This window comes from Agelaius tricolor, unplaced genomic scaffold, assembly GCF_023055355.1.
Source record: "Agelaius tricolor isolate 1412-34295 unplaced genomic scaffold, bAgeTri1.0.p SCAF_16, whole genome shotgun sequence".
In the NCBI taxonomy this organism is placed as follows: Eukaryota; Metazoa; Chordata; class Aves; order Passeriformes; family Icteridae; genus Agelaius; species Agelaius tricolor.
In genome coordinates this window covers 18,006,087-18,027,277 of record NW_027269276.1, presented here as the reverse complement: position 1 = coordinate 18,027,277, position 21,191 = coordinate 18,006,087, and the positions used below count along the sequence as shown (strand labels likewise).

At 46.5% G+C, this 21,191-nt stretch overlaps 1 protein-coding gene across 3 annotated transcripts in view; it reads left to right on the top strand.

Moving 5' to 3' along the window:
• The window catches only part of ARIH1 (ariadne RBR E3 ubiquitin protein ligase 1), a 51,649-nt gene extending 30,811 nt beyond the window's left edge, over positions 1-20,838 (top strand). Inside the window, exons 4-14 of one of the 3 annotated variants that reach the window (XM_071441913.1) lie at positions 1,616-1,708; positions 2,063-2,118; positions 5,029-5,095; positions 5,795-5,901; positions 6,793-6,835; positions 7,870-7,941; positions 14,364-14,494; positions 14,593-14,650; positions 15,394-15,654; positions 16,095-16,207; positions 20,069-20,838. In XM_071441913.1, the coding sequence (XP_071298014.1) occupies positions 1,616-1,708; positions 2,063-2,118; positions 5,029-5,095; positions 5,795-5,901; positions 6,793-6,835; positions 7,870-7,941; positions 14,364-14,494; positions 14,593-14,650; positions 15,394-15,654; positions 16,095-16,207; positions 20,069-20,153 (1,086 nt within the window). In that variant the 3' untranslated portion in view covers positions 20,154-20,838. The remainder of the gene's footprint in view (positions 1-1,615; positions 1,709-2,062; positions 2,119-5,028; positions 5,096-5,794; positions 5,902-6,792; positions 6,836-7,869; positions 7,942-14,363; positions 14,495-14,592; positions 14,651-15,393; positions 15,655-16,094; positions 16,208-20,068) is intronic. The other 2 variants (XM_071441915.1, XM_071441914.1) reach the window with 2 other exon arrangements.
• The last annotated feature ends 353 nt before the right edge of the window (positions 20,839-21,191 follow it).

The window sequence follows — 21,191 nt, the reverse complement described above, 5'->3', positions numbered from 1 at the left end:
ACAGGTCTCACATGAAGATGTGTTCTGTGCTGGTTCCTCATGTGTGCATGCTGCAGGAGTGTTTGGGTTCAGTTTGGGATGATTCCCTTATCTGTGCTTGCTTCCCATCACATGTGGAGAAGCCAGAATTCACGGAAAAGCCAATGCAGTCTTTGGCATGGTTTCATGTTGTGGCATCCCAAAAGTTCCAGACGTTGAAGTGTTTTTACTCTAACTCTGCATCTCCAGGAGATGCCACTTGGGCACAGCAGCATCTGTGGAGCATCAGACACCTTGTTAGCTGGCTCAGTAAGGGTTCAGAAATTGGAAGGTGTCTTTTTGCACTCTTGCAGCCAGTGTACCTGGCACCACATAGGTGTCAGCCTCCTCTCTGATCTCTTTGTTGTTTTTTTGGGTGGATGTTTCTATTTTTACCAAGTCAGAACCAGTCAGGTCAGACTGAGCCGTGTTGGTGCTCCCAGCTGCAGCCTGAGCTGGTGGCAGGAGTGTCAGAGCAGTGCAGTCACAGCCTGCCAGCCCTGGCAAAGGGCTCCTGACAGGCACCTGCCCTGGGCAGTGCCAGAGCATCCAGAGATGGCACAGCACAGCTGCTGCACCTCTGTGGGATGGACAGAGTGGATCTGTGGTGTCTGAGAATGCTTGGAAAGAGCATTTGCCTCAAGTGGATTCTCCTTTCCTCAATTACCACCATCCTGCTGTTGTTTTGGGCTGTTCCACAGAGGATTCCAGGTTCTTTCCTCTGTGGAGTTCTCATGGTTTGATGGTGTCTGAGGGTAGAGTCTGGTTTTATCTCACTAGCTGAGAAGTTGGTTTGAAAAGCTGAGCCAGCAAATATTACCTCAATAGTGGTACAAATGAAGTGTTTTAAATACAGTTTTCCTTGGTGCTGACTTTGAGTATAAAATAACTTTCAGCTGACCAGCGAAAAGTACTTTGATTCCAGTCTTTCCTCAGCAGTGTTTGCTTCTCCACCCCTTGTGTAACCACCACTCAGTCCCAGATGATATCTTGACAGCTCTGTGCAGATGATGTAGACAAGGATGGAGTTGTCCCTGTTGCTGTCTGTGACAGCAGGTCATTATTGAATTCTATTTAGCAATTTACACCTGCCAATTAGGATCTTGAGTGTCCTCATCTGATGAGCATCTGGGTTTCAGGGGGAACTTCCCTGGGGAGGTTTGGGACTTCTGGGCAGCACCCACATGTGCCAAAGGGAAAAAACAGGAGTAATGAAGACTCTGTATCCTTGTCACTGTGACCTGTTTGGTGTTGCATTTATTTGACTGATTTCCAAAGCAGAATGGGAGAGAGCCATGCTGTGCTCCATATACACTCCTAAAACAAGGATGAATTGAAATGGGCAGGATGGAAACACTGGCCACACCTGTCCTTGCTGCTGGGCTTGGGGATTAAGGTCTGGCTTTGGAAGAGTGACTAAGGCTGCCTTGGCAGTGTTCTGTAGGGGTGATGATGCAAAGAGAATAGCAGTGTCTCAGCTTTGGTGTGAGGAATGAGGGATGGGGTGGATGAACTGCACAGCACCAAGAAGGGTGAAATTGTTGAGTCAATCCATGTGATAAAATGAGGCCATGTCTTGTGTTCTTTGTTATTGCAGTACTTCACTGGCCTAGAGTGTGGACACAAATTCTGTATGCAGTGCTGGAGTGAATATTTAACTACCAAAATAATGGAGGAAGGCATGGGACAGGTAAAATCTCAACTCACCTCATGGCTTATGTCTGTAAATTCTGTGCATTGGAGAGACAGGGTCAGAGAGATGGAACAGTCTCTCTGCTAAAGTTAAAAAAAACCTAAAAGAACAACAGAGAAAAGCCAAACCCCAAAGGTTTGGGGGCTGCAGGCTCTGCTAAGGTCAATCTGGAGAGAATTCAGTGGGGTTGGTGCAGGTTTCTGGGCTGGGGAAGGAGGAAGCAGTGGCACACCTGGGAGAGGCAGGGCACTCCTTTGGCTGTGGATTGTAGTGAAGTTGTTGCCTTGGAATTCTTGTGATGCAAAACCAGGATAACCACTGTTCCTCCTCTGACCTTTTTGTGTTTTTCAGACCATTTCATGCCCTGCCCATGGCTGTGATATCTTAGTGGACGACAATACAGTTATGTAAGTAATTCTCATGGCTTTGCTCTCTCTTTCCATTGTGTTACTCATGTGCTATTCAGATCTAGTCAAATGCTTCTAACAAACTGCACAGAGGCTTGCAGGCAGCAGAGGAACTGTCTTGAAGTGTCTGCTTTGATTCCAGGATGTCTCTTAACTTCCTGTTTAGGTGTGAAAACCCCATGTGATGACACTGGGAGGAAACATTCCCTGACCAGTTTGGTCAGTGTGACACCAGGGTTTCCAAACCCTGTTTTACTGCTTTGTGCATTTTGTTTCCTTTGATTTATGTAGGAATTTAGGACTTCTACCCAGGTCAACCCACTGGTTGCCCAAGCCCTATAGCTGTAGTTAATAGGTGAGTCAGAGGACAGGAGTCCTAAGGGCTGATGTAGGATGTGTTTTTTGCCCTCTGATAGGAGGCAGTTGACCCTCAAACACAAGATTTGATTAAGGTAGTGTGTCATCCTGTATCCTTGGAATTATGAAGTTGTCCAGCTGCAGAATGACTGATACAGTTCATGGTGGAGCAGTGAACTCCATGAGCTTCCTTCTCTTTTATACTGAGGGAGGTTGTTGCATCAGCAATATCCTTCATAATGTTGAGCTTTGTTCAAGTTCATTTTAATTCTTCTTGCTAAAACATCTCAGTAGAGGCTTATTCTGTAACCTTATTCTTTCCTTCCTGAAGCCTGACTCACTCATTGATATTAATTTGGTGTTTTTTATTATCAGCTGCTTTCAGAGTAGCGATTTTCCCAATTTTGGCTCTTGGTTACTCATGGAGTGTAGGCTGGATGGAAGTGGAAGTAGCTGAAATGCTTTCCTGCCCTGTTGAGGGGTGGTTTGTAGAGCCTAGTGGGTGGAAACTGAGCTGAAGTTGGCATGTCTTGAGTAACTTGATTGAGATTTTTGTTTACCAGAGGTTGAACTTCAATTTGTGCAGTCGAACGCTCTCAGCAGGACTTGTTGGAGTGTCTCCTTGATTGCAGCAGTTGGAATGAGCTGTTCAAACCCTGCATGTGAAATGGAGTAGCTGAAAGCATTGGAGGTGGCAGTGGCAGCAGCAAGGAAAGGATGGAAGGAAAGGAGGGCAGTGCTTGGGATTCCCCTTGGCTGGAGAGAGCAGGGTTGAGGCCTGGGACAGGGCAGTGGCAGCTGGCTCTAAAGCAAACAAGTCCCATTTGTCTGAGTAAAACTAGGAACTGTTCCTAGAGGTAAAAGTCCACCTTTCCTTGGTCTTACATGCAGTTCTGTGGGGAGGAAGGTGCATTTTTGAAAAAAACTCTTCCCTTTAAAAGCCAACAAAGACAAATGTGGCAATCTTAGGATATGTCAATATATATGACAAAAAATGTAAATTATCTCAACTGGAAGCTGTACTCACTTCTGTGTTGTTAATTATTACTTTTTAGGTCCTTTCCTGTTTACAAAGTCTCCAGCTCTCAGTTTCCAAGCGATATGAACACAAAATAAATCTGATTTATGGGCTCTGGGCATGAGTTTCACCTCTTAATTTGTCTAGTTTCATTTATGATTTGCCAAAAGACAGTAACATTCAAAGCAAAATTCTTGAAGATCTTGACCTGGTGATGTTGATTGGGGCAATCAAAGCTGATTGATAAGCAAAAAAACCAGTGGATTTTGTGCTCTGGTTAGTCATGGCATGACTATTAATTTAAATTCCAGTACCTGATATCTTGTTATAATACAGTACATTTTCAAGGTGATATTTAGTATGTCTTGAAGCCCAGGTATGGGGTAAAAAAAAGAGATTTATAATTAATACCAAATTTAAATTGTTTTCTCATTCTTCAGTAAGTTTGATTCCAGAATTGCAGGAGATGCTTTGTCAGCTGATTTGTTTTATTTTAGCCCTGGGAATTGAGCTGCCACGTGCTGTGATTTATGTAATAACCAGCATGTGCTTGGGAGAGGAGCTTCCCAGCTGCCCAGAGCTGGGATTTGTGCACATCCCATGGGCACACACTGCTCCTCAGGGAGTGTTGTAAGGATAACATGCAGGAATACCCTTAGTTTTGGCTGCATCTGGAAAGGAAAATCCATTAATTCCAATATTTACCCATGGTGTGGCCTGTATAAAGTTGTATTCCACAGTAGGATTTAAACCAGGAATGCCACAAAGGGTGTGTCAGTGCAGCTTTATATTTAGATATATTGGGAAGACACTTCAGTCATAGCTAAGAGACATTTTTAGAAGTGCTCAGCAATCCATAATTAAGTTATTTTGGATGCATTTAGACTGGGCAGTCTGCAAATACCAGCTGGAATGGTGTGCCCAGGAGAAAAGTGGTCACTGTGCTTGTCAAGGGTTCCCATCATTGAGTTTTCCTCTACTCTCCCAGTTCCAAGCAGACTGGAATTAATTTAAAGTCCATGTTGTGTACACCCCCAGTGATACTGAATTCAAGTCAGCTTTGTTTTTATGGTAAATAGATTAAAGCACCATTAATTTTTAAGCTGAAGCTGTAGCATTGCACTGAAACCCAGCTAACATGAGGCTTCCCAAAGTTATTAGCCACACAAGGGTTGTTCTGGAGCTTTTTAAAGGGATTTGCCACAAAATGTGCTTGTTTTATGTAAATGAGGTGATTAAATTACTTGCTTTGTTTCTTGGGCTCTTCAGGAAAGTATTTTTAAATAAAAATCTTCACACCAAGAGGTTCAGTTCTTTTGAACTGCATGAGCTTTCTGTTTATGAAGCTAATATATTTATCTATTGAATAGAATGAATGTAGTTTTCATAATGATCTAACAATAGGGAACAGGTAAGTACAAAAAGTACCTGCAAGTGTAGAAGGATGAATCAAACCTATTTGTCTTAACTTAAGGGCAATATATGGAAAAAACAAGATTTCTGCTACAATTTTTCTGTTTCTTCCCTTCCCACAGGCGTCTGATCACAGATTCCAAGGTTAAATTAAAGTACCAGCATTTAATAACCAATAGTTTTGTAGAGGTGAGTTTTTATTTGAATTTTTTTGATGCCTTGTAGGGTTTGTCTCACACGTGTAGCCAGCCAGAGGCTGGAGGCTTGTTTAGAACTGCAGAGGAGGTTTTTTGCATAGTCTCTAATCAGGTGTGAAGGCAGGGGTTGTTTTATAATCCTTTGCATTACAGGGATAATTGTAAAAAACTAAACCTAAAAAACTTTAGGACAAAAGACCTAAAGAGAATGTAAGAGCTGTTGCTTAATATTAGAGTTCTGAGAAGCAGAATTACGTAGTTATAGTAGTTACATAATAGTTATGTAATATTTATGACTCTTGAGTGTTACCTGAGATACTTCACATTGAAAACCAGGAAATGCTGTAAACAAGAACATGCCTTAAACATTTTGCCAGTCGAAGTAAAACTGCAAAAGTGCTTTAGCAAAACACTGCTAGTTTTCTAGGCTCCAAATAAACTTGGAGAAAGGTGCTTTGCAAGATGTTTGCACTGTCCCAATTTCCCAGCTGTGTGGCTCCAGCTGTCCTGTAGAGCCGGGGGCAGACGTTGTTACAGGATCAAGCTTTCAGTCCTTGCCAGAAGTGATGGGTGCAGTGGGTTTGGTTTTAATCTCTTAGCTGCTTGCAGCCACAACAAAGGGATGCAGGGCAGGAGGTGTCCTTGAGCACAGCCTTCCCCTGTGATGTGGGATGTGTGCTTTGTTTCCCAGTGTAATCGACTGTTAAAGTGGTGTCCTGCCCCCGACTGCCACCACGTCGTTAAAGTGCAGTACCCGGATGCGAAACCCGTGCGCTGCAAATGTGGCCGCCAGTTCTGGTAAGAGCCAGCACGGCAAAGATGCTGCTAGTGCCTTGTACTCACTGCCCTGGAGTGTGTTAGTGTGTGTTCATGGAGGCTGCTTTGGCTTGGGAGGGACCTTCAAGGTGATCCAGTTCCACCCCCTGCCACGGGCAGGTGTTGCCTCATTTCTCTTCACAGGGAAAAGCAAGGCACAATTCTTCCCAAGGATTTCTGAGATTCACATTATCTGAACCTCAGAGAAAGGGAAAACACAGTTCTTATCACTTGCTGTGCCTGTGTTGTGCCAAAGTAGAATGCAATATGGAGATTGTTTATCCAGAGTGAGGATGTTTTGTTTCCTTGGCCTGTCAGGGCCAAGAGTGTGTGTGTGTGGACTGTCAGGTGACAGTCACAAGATTCAGTGCAGTGTGAGCAGTTGTGTGCAGAGTGAGTGCTGGGCAGATTCAGTTTAGATGAAATGTATATAGTATAGTATAATGAAGTAATTAATTAGCCTTCTGATATCAGTGGAGTCAGATGCATCATGCTCTCTCCCCTTTGTCAGAGTCACCTTTGATTTACAATAGGCAGGGACACCTTCCACTATCCCAGGCTGCTCCAAGTCCTGTCCAGCCTGGCCTTGGACACTCCAGGGATGGGGTGACTTCTCTAGAAACCAGTTTCAGTGTCTCACAACTCTCACAGTAAAGAATTTCTCCCTAATAATCCCATCTAACTCTGTCCTTTGGCAGTGGGAAGCCATTCCCCCTTGTTCTGTCACTGTTTTGAAGTGGCCCTTGAGGGATTTCAGGATTGAAGGGGGGTGTGTTGAGTTTCCTTAGGACTGGCTTTGAACAACCCAGAAGAAAACTTACACTGTTTAATTACAAATACAATCTGCTTATTTTCCCTTTCTTTCCCTTACAGCTTTAACTGTGGTGAAAACTGGCATGATCCTGTTAAATGCAAGGTGAGCATATCGAGGTTCTTGTACAAATCTATGTTTTGAAAAAGTTTAAAATACATTTATGTGCAAGACTTAGCAATGAAGCCCAAGTTTTTTGCGGCTGTCCATAGAATCATAGATGATCCTGAACTGGAAGGCACCCCCAGGGATTACTGAGCCCAATTTTTGTTCCCACCAGGGAGCAGAGTAGCTCACCTGTTAAAATCCCAGGGTGAGAACCAGCAGTGAAATCCTATTTGGGTGCCTTTACTGCTGCCTCTCAGTTGGACCTTGTGAGGGAACAGTGCCTCATCCAGGTGGGAGTTGTGTGGAAGAGTAGGCTGTTAGACCTGTGACCCCCTGAGAGGAGTGAAGGTGCTTTTTGGACAAGGAGCATTCCTGTAGGAGTTGTTCCTGTAGGTGTTTGATGCTTTGTCAGGTGTTATCTGTTGTACTGGAGGAACTAATTTGGTTTTGCTGGTTTGGGTTGGAAGGGACTTTAAAAATTGTCTACTCCCACAGCCTGCCATGGGCTGGGATACCTTCCACTAACCCAGGGTGCTCCAAGCCCTATCCTTGAACACTTCCAGGGATGGGGCAGCCACAGCTTCTCTGGGCAGCCTGTGCCAGGGCCTCCCCAGCCTCACAGGGATCAATTCCTTCCCAGTATCCCATCTATCCCTGCCCTCTGGCAGTGGGAAGCCATTCCTTGTGTCCTGTCCCTCCAGGCCCTTGTAAACAGTCTCTTTTCAGGTACTGGAAGGCCACAATTAGTCACCCCAAAGCCAAAATGTCCTTATTATTTAAGAGTCCAGCATGAAGTTTGTGTTGATTAGGAGCTGCAAACTCATTGCAGGAGTGTTTGTGCTGGTTCAGGATTGAGCAGCAGCAATTGTCTGCCACTAAATTAGTGGCTGTTTGCACAGTTTTCCAGCACCAACACTCCCCATTTCCCATGTGGCTGGGTGTACCTTTCCTTAATGTGAGCAGGTGTCTTGGGAACATTTGCAGTTCCTCCAGCTACATTGAACACTCTTCTTCCATCATTTTTCTGACAGTGGTTAAAGAAATGGATTAAGAAGTGTGATGATGACAGTGAAACCTCCAATTGGATTGCAGCCAACACAAAGGTGAGAGGTTTTCTCCATTTTATATAGAGATTTTATACAGATTTTATACAGTCAGGTGAAAAGGACATCAATCTAATTCCTTGCACTAGGATTGCTTTTTCTGTTCCCTGTTAAGAGCAAGCCTTAAAATCCACAGTGCACTCAAGTGCTCTTGTTTGAAGAGTGAACAGGTCTTAATGCCTGGAATCAGGTGAGTTTCTTCAAGTTCAGTGAAGGAAAGTGCCTGCAAGAAACAGTTAATTGGAGACTCAAAGGAAGCTCAAGATTTGAGTCTTTGACAGGGCTCCTGTCTGGCACCAGTGGCTTCCCTAAGCAAATCCATGGCCCATTCCATGTGTGGAACATGTTACCACCACCCGTGGCTCAGTTTGGCTGGGATCATTTACATCTGCCTTCAAATCCCTGGGATTGGCCTCTGGAGGAGCCTTCATTTCTGCTGGGCAGCATTCCAGGTGGAGACTGGCAGAACAGCTGTCTGGGATTTCATTATGTAAAGGTCTTCCTTCTACTTAGCCCAACTTTGCCTGAAACTCAGGCATTTGATCGTTTTGGGACAAATTAAAACCAAGATTGTCATGGTGACAAGGACACAAAAGCAGCAGATCCCATGGGGGTGAGGAGCAGGCCTGGGGCTCCCAGCTGAAGGAGGAAGGTGGGGAGGGAGTGAGGAAATGGCTGCTTTGTTTTCTTAGCTCTGTTGTGTAAGTGGTTAATGGCATTGTTTGCTGGCTGCCTGGTTTTCATCGAGCTGGAATGTTGTGTTATGGTGGCAGGGAAACCCCTGCTGGGCAGCTCACATCAGCCTGGAGTGGGCCCTGCCTGGAGCTCCCAGAGTCACCAGAGGGACTTTGCCTTTGTCTCAGTGTGTTCCAAAGTGGCTCTGGGACTGAACCAGGTTTGTCTGGAGTTTGCTGGGTCTTCAGGGACTGTTCCTATTAAACCTGAGGAAGAGCAGCCAATAGCTTGGAAAAGGCAGAGTGTAAGCACTGCTAGCCTTGGGTCTCACATATTTGGGACACTGGAACAGCAACAGCCCTGCTTTGCCTGTTAAAGCCCTCGAGATCTTGGGGTTCCCCATCTTCTACCTGCCCCTGCCTTGGGAATAAGAAGATTTTTTGGGGTGAGAAACACCCATCTGGAGGGTGGCATCTGGCACCAGCCCTGCTTCTTCACTGGTACCTTTAGTCTGGTGTGAGCAGCAGAACTGCTGCTCTGGGACATCACTGTCTAAGCTACTTCCTCTAATACTGTCCCAGACATTCCTACATGGGAATACTTAGGAGCCCAGGCTGCAGCAGGGAGAAAAATTGCCATCAGGGTAATTACTCCAGACATTTGAGCAAGCCAGCAGCCCTGGAGTCTTAGAGCATCCATAGCCATTGAATTAGCTGAAGGACAATATGGCATTCTTCTCCCTGAGCTGATGCTGGATTCAATTGAGGGGAAAGTTGGCAGGAAGAGTACCACCCTCATGCTGATCCCTGCCTTGGGGAAGGTGGGAATGTGCAGCTTTGGCCTGTGGGATGTGTGTCCTGGGAGCTTTGCAGCCTCCAGAGAGCCAGGTCAGCCCTGGATTGTGGGGCTGCATCCAGGTCCTGCCTCTGTTCCCTGCTGCTCCCTGACCAGAGGCATGGAGAAGCCCAAGTGCTGTCTGGGTGTGGGGCTGTGGCAGTAACCTGGGATGGGAATTGTGCAGCTGGAGTGTGTATCCACCCCTCCTTTCTCTCTGTACTGTTCCTAACAGGAAAGCAGGGCAGCCGTGTTTGGTGAGGCACAACTTGTGCCTCCACTGGTGGCTTCACAGCTTAAATTCTGTGTTGAACTTCATTTTGAAGAACTAGAAAGGAATCAGGTACCATCAGATGCAGAAATCTCCATTATCATTGGGAACAGCTCTCCAAGGAACTCGGTTGTGACTACGCGCTCCGTTGCTGTTTCTGGCTTTTGGAAAGCGCTTTCTGGAGCCATCCAGGCATGAATGCTGTCCCATGTGGGCTCCTCTCAGGGAAGGAGACTTCCTGTCATAACCAAGATGAAGGTGTAAAAGAGAAATACCAATCCTCTGGAATGTGGGCTTGAAATCTGGATAATCCTTTGCAACGGGAGAATGTGAGATACATTTGTTCCGGCTTGTCCTGGGAGATGGAGTTGGAAAGGAAGATTAGGCAATTGTGTGAGAGAACAGAAGAGTGAAACCCAGCTGAATTGGGTTCTGTTCCCAAACTGGAATGATGTGATGCATTTTTTGATGAATTATGTAGAGTGGTCTGAATGAAAAACGAGATTCGAGTAGTGAGTTCTGTGGTTTCTGATATGATTTTTTTATTCTTTTGCATTCATTTACTTGCACTTAGGAGACCTAAATTCCTTCTACTTCTACAAAAGATACAGCCCTTGCAGCAGAATGTGCTGGAGTAGATGGCTTTTTTCTTAAAATAAGCTACTTTCACATGAGTTCAGCTTAACTAGATTAATTTCAAGTTGAGATAAGGCAATACAAGTTCTTTATCGAGCCTTTAATTCTCAGTCTTCTTGAGGAATGGTGTTGAATAGTCCAAGGATTTGCACATTTCTTCCTTTTTCAGTTTGTTTTACAAACTCGGTTCTTCCTTTCTTGAGTTAAACTCGGCAAGTTTCAGGTATTTGGGAATAAAGGAACCACAGAGATCCATTACTTTCATCAAATGGACATCTAAAGGAGTGAAAAATAGAAAAAAATTGGATTTGTGCATTTATTTTGGACTCTTATGGTGTATCTAGAAGTGGTCTAAAAGGAGGAAGGGAAACCTGTTTGGAACCTGAGTGTGATTTTAATCTCTGCTTCTTGGAATACCAAAGGGAAAAGAATAAAGCCAGTGAGGTGCTGGCCTTCACACAAGGCACCGCTTTTTATTGTGGAACTTAATTTGGTGTTAATGAAAGTTGTTCATCTGGTACTAAAAAAGCCCCAGCCTTGCTTCTTTGGCTCCTGGCATGTCCCCATCCTTCCCTTGCAGGCCAGAGAGAGCTTGAAGGGCTGATGGATAAACCAGGCACATTTTCTTCCCCAAAAAATCCATTGGCTGTTTTTCTCCTGTGCATGAGATAAAATGGCATAAGCCCACATCTCTCCCTTTTCAGGTCACTTTTTAATGGCTTAAAGTGCTCCCTCTGTACTTTCTGGGGATCCTGCATTTGTTCTAATGTGTGGAAATTCTGGCAGGACATGGAATCCTCCTGGGCACCAGCACCAAACTGTGCTCCTCCATTTCCCACTGCACTGGAGCCGTGATCTGTGGTTTTCTAAAAGTGCCCAAGTGCCATCTCCCTTTCTCAGATGAACTGGTGTTTCAAATCTGTTTGAAAAAGTTTTGCTCTGTGACTCTAGGTGTTAGAATGGTGTATTGTTTGTGCTAGCCATAATTAAGTTTTTGGGTTTTGTTGAAATTCATTAAGAAATCCCCGTGGTTTTTGATGAGTCTTTATAGGATGGGCTAGGGGTGAAGGCATTGATGTGAATGTGGCTGTGGGAGGCTGATGTCCACCAGTTCCTCTGGGAGTTCTGGAAAGGACTAATCTCTTTCACTTGCCCTGAAATAAGAAACATGTTTCTATTTAGCTTCCTGTTCATAAAAGAGCTGCTGAGGTTTATGGTGCTTTATATGTGCATGGGCTTTTACAACAAAATCAGGATTGTTCTCCTTTGCCAGGTTTGCCCAGGCTTTTGTTTCCAAGCCCAGTATGGAATTGTTTGAAGTGGAACAATGTTAATGAGGTCACTTCTGTGCTGTGCTGTGACTGATAATGTGCACAATAATCTGCAGGTTTAGTAACTTGATTTGCTGCCTGTTGGGTTGTTGCATGGCTGTAATTCTCAGGGAGAGCTTCCTTCCCTATCCTCAGTCTATAAATCTCTCCCACTTGTTCTGTTGGTGACTTGAGTAGTTACTACTTCTTTTTCTGCTGGTGTCCAGCATTTCTTTAGTATGTGCTTTTCATGGCTTTAATTTTTAATAATACTTAACTTTACACTTTTACACAGCTTTAGGGATCTGCACAGATACTGTATCACCTCTTCCTTGTGCTTTGCTAGACAGGACCATAAAGGTGTGGAAAGGATGGCATTCCCTGTGAGAAAAGGGCTGGACTGAGATCCTAGAATCATGGAATGGTTTGAGTTGGAAGGATCTTAAATCAAGTTCCACCTCTCCCACCTTCCACTAGCCCAGGGTGCTCCAAGCCCTGTCCAAGCTGGCCTTGGACACTTCCAGGGATGGGGCAGCCACAGCTGCTCTGGGCACCCTGTGCCAGGGGCTCCCCGCCCTCACAGGGAAGAATTTCTTCCCAATATCCCATCCAATCCTGCCCTCTGGCAGTGGAAAACCATTCCCTCTTGTCCAAAGTCCCTCTACAGGCTCTCCTGGAGCCCTTTCAGGCACTGGAAGGGTCTTTTTGTCCTAGTTTGCATTCCAGAGCTCAAAGCCCTGAGCACTGCGGACACATTGGAAAACTTGGTCCCACCTGAAAGACAGGAGGGCAGAATTTCCATGCTCCTGCTGGAGCCTCACTGGGGGTGAGATGGCCCCAATCCCTGTGCTGTGGATATGTGCTTGTGGCACCTCCTAGGCTTGGCAGGTCACTTGGGGCCTGTTCTCCCTCTCTCAGCTGTAGGATTTTGCTCAGCAGGAGGGATCACAGCAGCTGTGTGGATCAGCTGTGCCTCCCACCAGTGAGGTCTGTACCTGGTGGGAGGAGATGTGTATGGAAGAACTGCACAGCTCCACAATCTCCTCTGGCTCTGCACCCCAGGGTCATGGTGGGACAGGGACAGGGCCACTGTCTGTACTTAGAGCCACCCTGGCTGATGAGCAGACTCAGCAGGGATCTGCACAGTTGGGCGGGACATGGCTGGCATAAACCTACATTTGAGTCTTGACTTGTTGGTGCAGGATTGGAAGAGGGAGGAGTGCTGCCTGGAAAAGGGAAATAGATGCTGCCCTGAGTGCTCTGCTCGAAGGAGGAACCATTTTTGACTTTGAAGTTCACAGAACTGCACTGACTAACTGGGAACAAGCTTCCCTGGCTGAGTATCCATCCTGTGGACAGTCCTAGGGAACGTGTCCTTGGTGTTGTGCCTTTGAGGGGACCAGCACAGGAGCTACTGTGCTTCACTTACTCTGTTTGTAGTACAGTTACTGAGTCTGAAGAACAAACACAGGTGACTGGGAAAAAGGCAGGTCTGGAAAATCCCTCTTTTGTGCTTGGTTGCTGCTTGATCCCATTGGTTTGATGTGCAAATTCTCCTGTCTATGACAATCCAAACTGGAAAACTCATATAAAATGCAGTAATAGTTGGGACACTCAGAGAGAACCCATTAGATTGTGTCCTATATGGAAATAGCAGTTCTGGAGTGATTGTGCATGTTGGTTTCTTCCTTTGCTGAGAGTTTATCTGAATGCTATGGTAGGAACTGCTTGCTTTGGTTAGCAAAGACATGCTCCAGACTGGGGAGGGGATTTCACATGCTTCTGACCCAAAAGCTGCAGCTGATTTCACAGGTGTGTGTATCACTGGTCTGGATATGTTTGTTATTGTGTTATATATAAAAACTGGCTCGTGCAGAAACTTCATGAAGGCTGCTGTGGTTGTGGGATGAACTGGATGAGGAGCTGATTCAGCCTAAAATGGTTTTGGTTTTATGTATGCAGTTTTTTTCTTTGTATTTGCTGCTTTGTTGATTTGTTAATTTCCAAGCTCATGGAGACCATGATATTGGTGTTATATTCCCCAGATATTTCCCTGTGCAGAGCTGCCCTTTGAGATACTCACATTTGTCAAAAGCCTTACTCCTGAAAGGGAAACCCCATGTGAGCTTTTGTGGAAAAGTCTTCAGTGAGGTGTCACATGAAGGGAAAAAAGGGACCTGATGGGAAACATGGAAACACCTCAGGAAGAGAAGTGTCTTTTTAGCTGACAGCAGCTTCTTTGAAGCACACTAGAGTCTTGCTGCATGTTTTCAGCTCCTTTCTGGATGGCGTGTTACAGCTGCAGGATTGGTAACAGCGTGATTCCGGCTTGGTCTCAGTCCCAGAGTGGACCAGACACTTGGTGGTGAGGAAAGCCACATGCTTCCCAGGCTCTTAGAGACCATCCCTCTGCTGGGATTTTGGGGAAGGTCATGAAGTGACTCGCCCAGTGTCCCTCTGTGAGAGCAGCATAGATAAAATATGTTATTCCTTAAGTTTTTTTCTATCTAACTGCTCCGGGTTTGGAAGTATTTTAAGGCCTGACTGAAGAGGATCTCGATGTCCAAAGGGAAGAATTAAATCATGTATTTCACTTGACGTGCTCTGTCTGCCTGCCGTGGGAACCCTTCCAAGTTCCCCAGGCTGTTGGGGTTCCGTGCTTGCCCTGCTAACGGTGCTCTCTGTCCTGTGGACAGGAATGCCCGAAATGCCACGTCACCATCGAGAAGGACGGGGGCTGCAACCACATGGTCTGTCGGAACCAGAACTGCAAGGCGGAGTTCTGCTGGGTGTGTCTGGGCCCCTGGGAGCCCCACGGATCTGCCTGGTGAGTTCGGGAGCGTGCCTTGCTGGAAGGCGAGGAGGTCGTGGTGCAAACGGCACGGATTTGGACTGAAATCTGTGGAATCGGTGTCCCTGTTACAGGTACAACTGTAATCGCTACAATGAGGATGATGCAAAGGCAGCAAGGGATGCACAGGAGGTGAGTCCATAACCTTTGGTGCTGAGGGAGATCATCGGCCCTGTGCTGTGCTTTCTCTAAACCTACACATCTGCTCTGAAGGAGTTCACGGATTCAGGCACAAATCCAAAGGACAGTTAAGTCTTTTGACTTTTAAGATAGGGATGGCTTTGCCTGCTATGTGCTTGCTACCTTTGTACATCCAGAGCACACAAGTTGAACCATGCCCGTGGTGTTAGTTTTTTACAGCTGGTCTGTCAGTGTGAAGAAAATAAGATTAATGACTGTGTATTGAGTCATCTTGGTTCTCTTGTTTAGCACACGGTGCCTTTCCCCTGCTTTATAATCAACCTGAGATTGCCCTCTTAGCACAAGCACAGTAATTAGAATTCCTTATTAGCAAAAAATCCCCCAACAAAACATCATCTTCTCACTTTTGTCATGACACTGGAAGCATTTGAGTGCTGTACCTTGAGTTGAGAGGCTGAAATACGGAAGTGATGAGGCTGGAGCAGTGTGATTGTAATTGCTTCCAAGGTTGGGAGTGAGGATGTCAGAGCTGTGCTGGGAAGTGCCCGGGGCGCTTCCCAGGGTTAGCGGGGCCGCATGGAGCTGTCTGCCCAACACGACAGGAGAGGAGCCTCCTTTGGAAAGGAAGCTCATTCTCTGGATCAGGAAGAGCCTTGTGAAGGGTTTACTTCTCTTGCAGCCATTACTTTATTTTAACTATTTGTTTTCTTTCTCCCTAATGGGAATTAACACAGCGATCCCGAGCAGCCCTGCAGAGGTACCTGTTCTACTGCAACCGCTACATGAACCACATGCAGAGCCTGCGCTTCGAGCACAAGCTCTACGCTCAGGTGAAGCAGAAGATGGAGGAGATGCAGCAGCACAACATGTCATGGATCGAGGTGCAGTTCCTGAAGAAAGCAGTCGACGTCCTCTGCCAGTGTCGTGCCACACTCATGTACACTTACGTCTTTGCCTTCTACCTCAAAAAGAATAATCAGTCCATTATCTTTGAGGTAGGAGAAAATGGGGTTGTCAGGAATTCAAATTGTAAAACTGAGGAAATAAGATTTAATGCTTGGAGGCCTCTAGTCCCCACTTTTACCCAAATTAGTCTGGCTTAATACTCTGTTGTGTAAAAGTTAGAGGTTCTCTGGGCATTGTGTAGGATGGTGTGCTGGAGGAGTCACAGAATCACAAAGCTATGGCTGCCCCATCCCTGGAAGTGTTCAAGGCCTTGTTGAATGGGGGTTGGAGCAACCTGGTCTAGTGGAAGGTGGCCCATGGCAGTGATGGAACTGGATGAATTTCAATGTCCCTTTCCACCCAAAATCAATCTGGGATTCCATGATATCTAATCCTTTTTTATTTTGGTACTGATGCCAATTGCGCTGAAATAAAAATCTCCCCCTTTCCTCTACCCCCCTTCAAACACTTTTTTCTTTTGTCTTTACAGAATAACCAAGCAGACTTAGAGAATGCTACAGAGGTGCTTTCTGGGTACCTGGAGCGAGATATATCCCAAGATTCGCTGCAAGACATAAAGCAGAAAGTACAGGATAAGTACAGGTTTGTGTTGGAATACTCCTTTCTCTCAAAGCAGCCAAGTGTTGCCATGCCCTGTGTCAGGTAGTGAGTGACCTGAGCACTTGCCAAGATACAATTTTCTCCAGAGCCACATCCTTGGGAAGCTGTTTGCTCTTGGCTTTGTGCCACCCATTGTGATCAGCCAGTCCCTGGATCTCTGAGAGCAGCAGCGCTGTCCCGAGCCAGCCCCGAATCCTCCGGGTGAAGCCCTCACGCAGATGCTGGCAGTTGTTTTTGTGTCCCTGCTGGGACCAGCTCTCAGGGGAGGTGACAGCCTGTGGGGAGAGGCTCCAAGCTCTGCCTTCCATCTGCTCTGCAGAGCAGGAGCTGGAAGATCCAACCCCAGAATGGAAAAAAATCCCGTGTCCAGAAGCAATGGCTCTCAGTACGCTGCTGTTACTGCACAGAAGGAGCGTGTGGGAATGGCCAGCACCAGACTGGGACCCACAGAGCCAGGGCCAAAGAATAAGGAGTGACTTTGTTATTCCAAGCTGCCAGCTTTGGCCTAGGATGAGCTGCCAGCAGAGAGCAATTGGCTCTTTAATTGTCTGCTGGGTCCATTTGTGCAGAACGTGGGTGTAGGAAAGCTGTCCCTGAGGAAGAGGGATAGAGCAGCCTGCCCAGCTGGGAAGGGGAGCAGGGGACTGGGGTCCAGGTGACACAGATGCCAGTGCTTTGTTCAGTCCCAGGGGAATCATTTCTGCACAGTGGAAAAGTACAAAGCTGAAAATGCGGATGAGTCACAGGATTAGGGCTTGCATTTCTGAGGCATTTTGCCAAAATCACTGAATTTGTTATGCCTGGCTTAGGGGGAAGAAAATATCCAAAGTAGGGTGAGCTGTAGGACTCAATGGACTGTGGGGCGTGGCAGGAGCTGTTAAGATTTGGTGGCTCATCCTGTCCAACTCTGGCAGCACAGCTGGGGCTGGACAAGACTTTCCTGACCTTCTTTTTGGACACATTTTGTAATTTACCCTTTAAGGCCACCATTAATTTGGTATTTCAGATCAAGCTGCTTGTTTACTTCAGTCCTCTGAACCTGGATGCTTTTGTAGGGGTGAAATTACAAACTAATATAGTCTGAATTGCTTGGAAACAGTATCCCAAACCTGCCTTCACATTTCTGGGAAGAAAGAATACATCTGTCAAGCCCGTGCAGGTCCCTTATTAACCAGTTCAGTCATGTCTTAATCATGTCCTGCATGGTGCCCTTTGATGCAAGACTGGGAGCAGGATGTCATCGAGGTGGGTTTAAAGAGCTCTGGGAAGCTGCAGGAACTGCCCTCCAGGCTGGTTTAGTTTCAGCTGTTTGGATCTCTTTGCTTGCAAAGACATATCTAGAAAACAGGATTAAGCCCCCCACACCCATCCAGCAGAAAAATAACTAAAGTTTGGAAAGCAGAGACCACGTGTTTGCCATCACATGCTGCTGAAAATCAATGGGACTTTGTGTACAGGGGTTTCTCTTGACCAGCTGACAGCAGTGAGGGGAGCCACAGCTGCTCTGATGGATAAATCAGTCACTCTGATCAGGTCCTGAGCAGAAGGTGAGGAATTGCTGCCAGGTGTTAATGTGTGCTGTGGTCAGGGATAGCTTCACTCCACTGGGAGGCTTCTCCTGAGGGGTGCGTGACCGCTGCCAAGCAAGCCAGGTTCCCAGCAAACTTATTTAGAGTTTGCTCTTGGAACCTGAATTCATTCAATGTGTCTGTGCTTTTTGTCTTCTAACACACCCAGAATGACATTCTTTGCTGTGTTCTGCGATATCCCTTTTCCTCAGGATCCTGGGAGGGCTCTTGGATCAGTTTTGTGTGCAGCATTTTTCAGTCAGAGTAGGTGGGAATACTCCACAGGTGTAGTGTCCCTCTGAGAGCCACATGTTGGGATGTGAGGTGAAACCTGCTCTCCAGCCAGACCAGTAACCCTTTGGACTGCTTCCATCTCCATCTAAAACTGTGTCAGTGCTCCTGAGGTTTTCATCATGGACTGGTTTGGATTGGAAGGGATCTTACAGTAAATGTTGTTCCACCTCCTACCATGGGCAGGGGCACTTTCCACTAGACCAGGTGGCCTCATCCCACCTGGCCTTGAACACCTCCAGCTAGTTTTTCCCAGCTAACATGTGGCTTTTTGTTGTCCTGATGGGGCTTAGAGCAGGCAGCAGGCCATATTTGAGGAGAGCTCATCCCATTCCATGTGTCTCCATTAACCTGTGCTCAGACTTTTTCAAACCACAGCTGCTGCTTCCTCCTCCTCCAGTTATTCCTGATGGTTTCTCAGCTGTAGAGGCTTTGGGAATGCTTTTGCCTGAAAAACTCTGAATTTGCACACTGGTTTCCAGGCAGGGACCTGAAGCTGAGTGACTGGAGCAACCAAAGTCTTAATTAGCACTGTTAATGGGCTGTAAATACAAACTCCCTTCTTGGGGGATCACCTCTTTTGGAAGTGTCTTGGTTTGGAAAGACAGGTGCCTGCTAAGGAAGGCAGGAGCCTCCCCTGAAATGGAGAATGTAAACCCTTCCCCCTGAATTGCTATCAGTTTTAAATTAAGGGGCTCTCAGGCAAAAAATATGGGAGCAAGAAATAAAGTTCTTTAATAGGGAAGAAAATAAAAGGATAAAAGAAACAATGCAGTAAACTAAAACAACACTGAGAGAGTCAGAACCCAGCCTGACACTCTGTGGGTCAGGGTTTTGGCAGCAGTCCCATTGGAATTGTGGCTGCAGAGCCCTCCTGGAGGGTCAGTTGTGGTTCTGCTGGAGCAGGGATCCTGTAGAAAGGTGCAGTCTCTGCCTCTGAAGATCCAGGGCAAGAGGCAGCTGCTGTTCCTCTGGGCAATCCAGTGCAGAAGCTGTGCTGGTGTTCCAGAATCTCAGGACTATATCCAGTTAGGAATGCTTGGCTCCTCCCTCTGGGCTCACATCTCCCAATGGGATGCTGTAGTTCTTATCAGCCATGCAGGGGGACATTCAATAGCCCCTTATCAGCAGATGTGTCCCCGGAGGGAGGAGTGGTTATGGAAGATATAAGGAACCCACTGAACAGAAGACAACTGCCATACAGATGGCAAATAGAATACATCTTGCCTTGCAGTCTGGGACAGGACATGAAGGATACTGTAGGTTTGGATAACTTGGTGCCAGGCTATTGGAATATTACCAATACAGCTGGACAGGACGTGCCTGAGCTTGTCTGGCCCTTGCTGCTTGACCAAAAAGTGGCAACTGTGGTGTTTTCACCTCAGAGACACTTTTGGCTGGCTGGGTGCTGCTGCTGAGCACGTGGAGGCAGGTCCAGGCACGCAGGAGCTCTGGTGGTGGTGGGATGGAGCCTCCTCCCGTGGAGGGGCCGCTCCTCAGGTTTCCCTCTGCCGGAGAAGCTTTAAGGCGATGGTGAAGGAAAGGAGTCGGTTCTGATGGAGGGTTTGGATCCAGAGCTTTATTCTGGCCCACAGGCCCCTGAATCCAGCAACAGCTCCAACAGAACTCTCCAAACCGTGTGGTTTGCTCACCCTTTTACCAGGGGAGAGGGGGAGGGAAGGAACACGGGGACCACCAACCAGGTATGGGAGGGGAGGTCTAAGGGACAAAGGACACTTGGATGGCCCAATGTCCCCCCAGGGGTGGAGGGCATCCTTTGAATCTGCCAGTCACTCGATGCCCTTCTGGAATGCCAGGACTGACAGACAGTGCTGGGAGGGGGAGGGAGAGGTGACTGACACACCCAGCAGGGAATCACCATGGGAGGAACCGGGTTTCTGAGGTAAATCCTGAAATCACAACTCAACAAGGGCTGCTCCCCATTCCTGATGTGCCTTTTCCATGCTGTCCCTGTCCCCTGCAGATACTGCGAGAGCCGGCGGAGGGTTTTGTTGCAGCACGTGCATGAAGGCTACGAGAAGGACCTGTGGGAGTACATCGAGGACTGAGCCCGGCCCCGCAGCAATGAACTCTGAACCCTTTCCCATCCTAGAGTGCTCATGCAATTCCAATAAAACCCACCCAGGGCGCTGCTCCGCCTCTTACACCGCTGGTCTGTAGTACCGGGATTCTGTTTTGTTAACAGAAAAATTAAGTAAATTATATTGTAATAAAAAAAAAAGGTAGATAAACCATTGTACAACAGTATTCTAGGCGGCCAAGAGTGTGACAGACGCACTAAAAAACCCTCCAACTTTAACTTGTAACGTAGCTTCATCCTCCAAGCCGACTCCTTTTTCTTTTCTCTCTTTCTTTTCCTGTGTGTAGTACAGATGAAACTTAAACCAGTTTCTTGACACTGCTTTTCATGTCCAAACCAGCCATTTTGATGGACTTTGGTAAGGGGGGTGGCTCTCCCGCCCCCCTCCTCCTCTCTGCCACCCAAATACATGGTTGAATGTGGATTGGCTCATTGTAAAGAGGATTTTTGGGGAGGGAAGGAGGGGGGTACACAGCAAGGAAAAAAAAAAAAACCCAACCTTTGTATATGACTTTTAAAACAAAAAGAGGACAACACAGTATTTTTCAAAGTTGTATATAGCGCATATGCATGGACAAAGAGCAAGCGTGGCACGTGTTTGCATAATGTTTAATTACAAAAAAATATTTATTCTTTAAAAATCTTCAAGATTATGTCTATTTGCTGTGCATTTTCTTTCAGTTTGATTCTTTTGTTTGGTTTTGTTTTTTTTCCCTGGGCTGGGGTGGGGGAAGCGTGTGCTGGTGTAGTGAATATATCGATATATATATATTTTATTTTTTTTTTTCTTTTTGGAAGGCTTTTTCCAAAAGAGCAGTTGGGTTTCTCCTCTTCCTGCAGTTCCTTTCTGTCCAGGGCCTCCCCCAGGTCTGTGTGTGTATCCATTGCTGGCGACGGACGCGGCCCCTCGCAGCTCCTGGAGCTCTGGTTCAGGATGCCTTGCCTTTTTCTTGGTTTATTTTTGGCCCCAGATCTTTACCTGCCCAAATCCAGCTCTCTGTTCCCA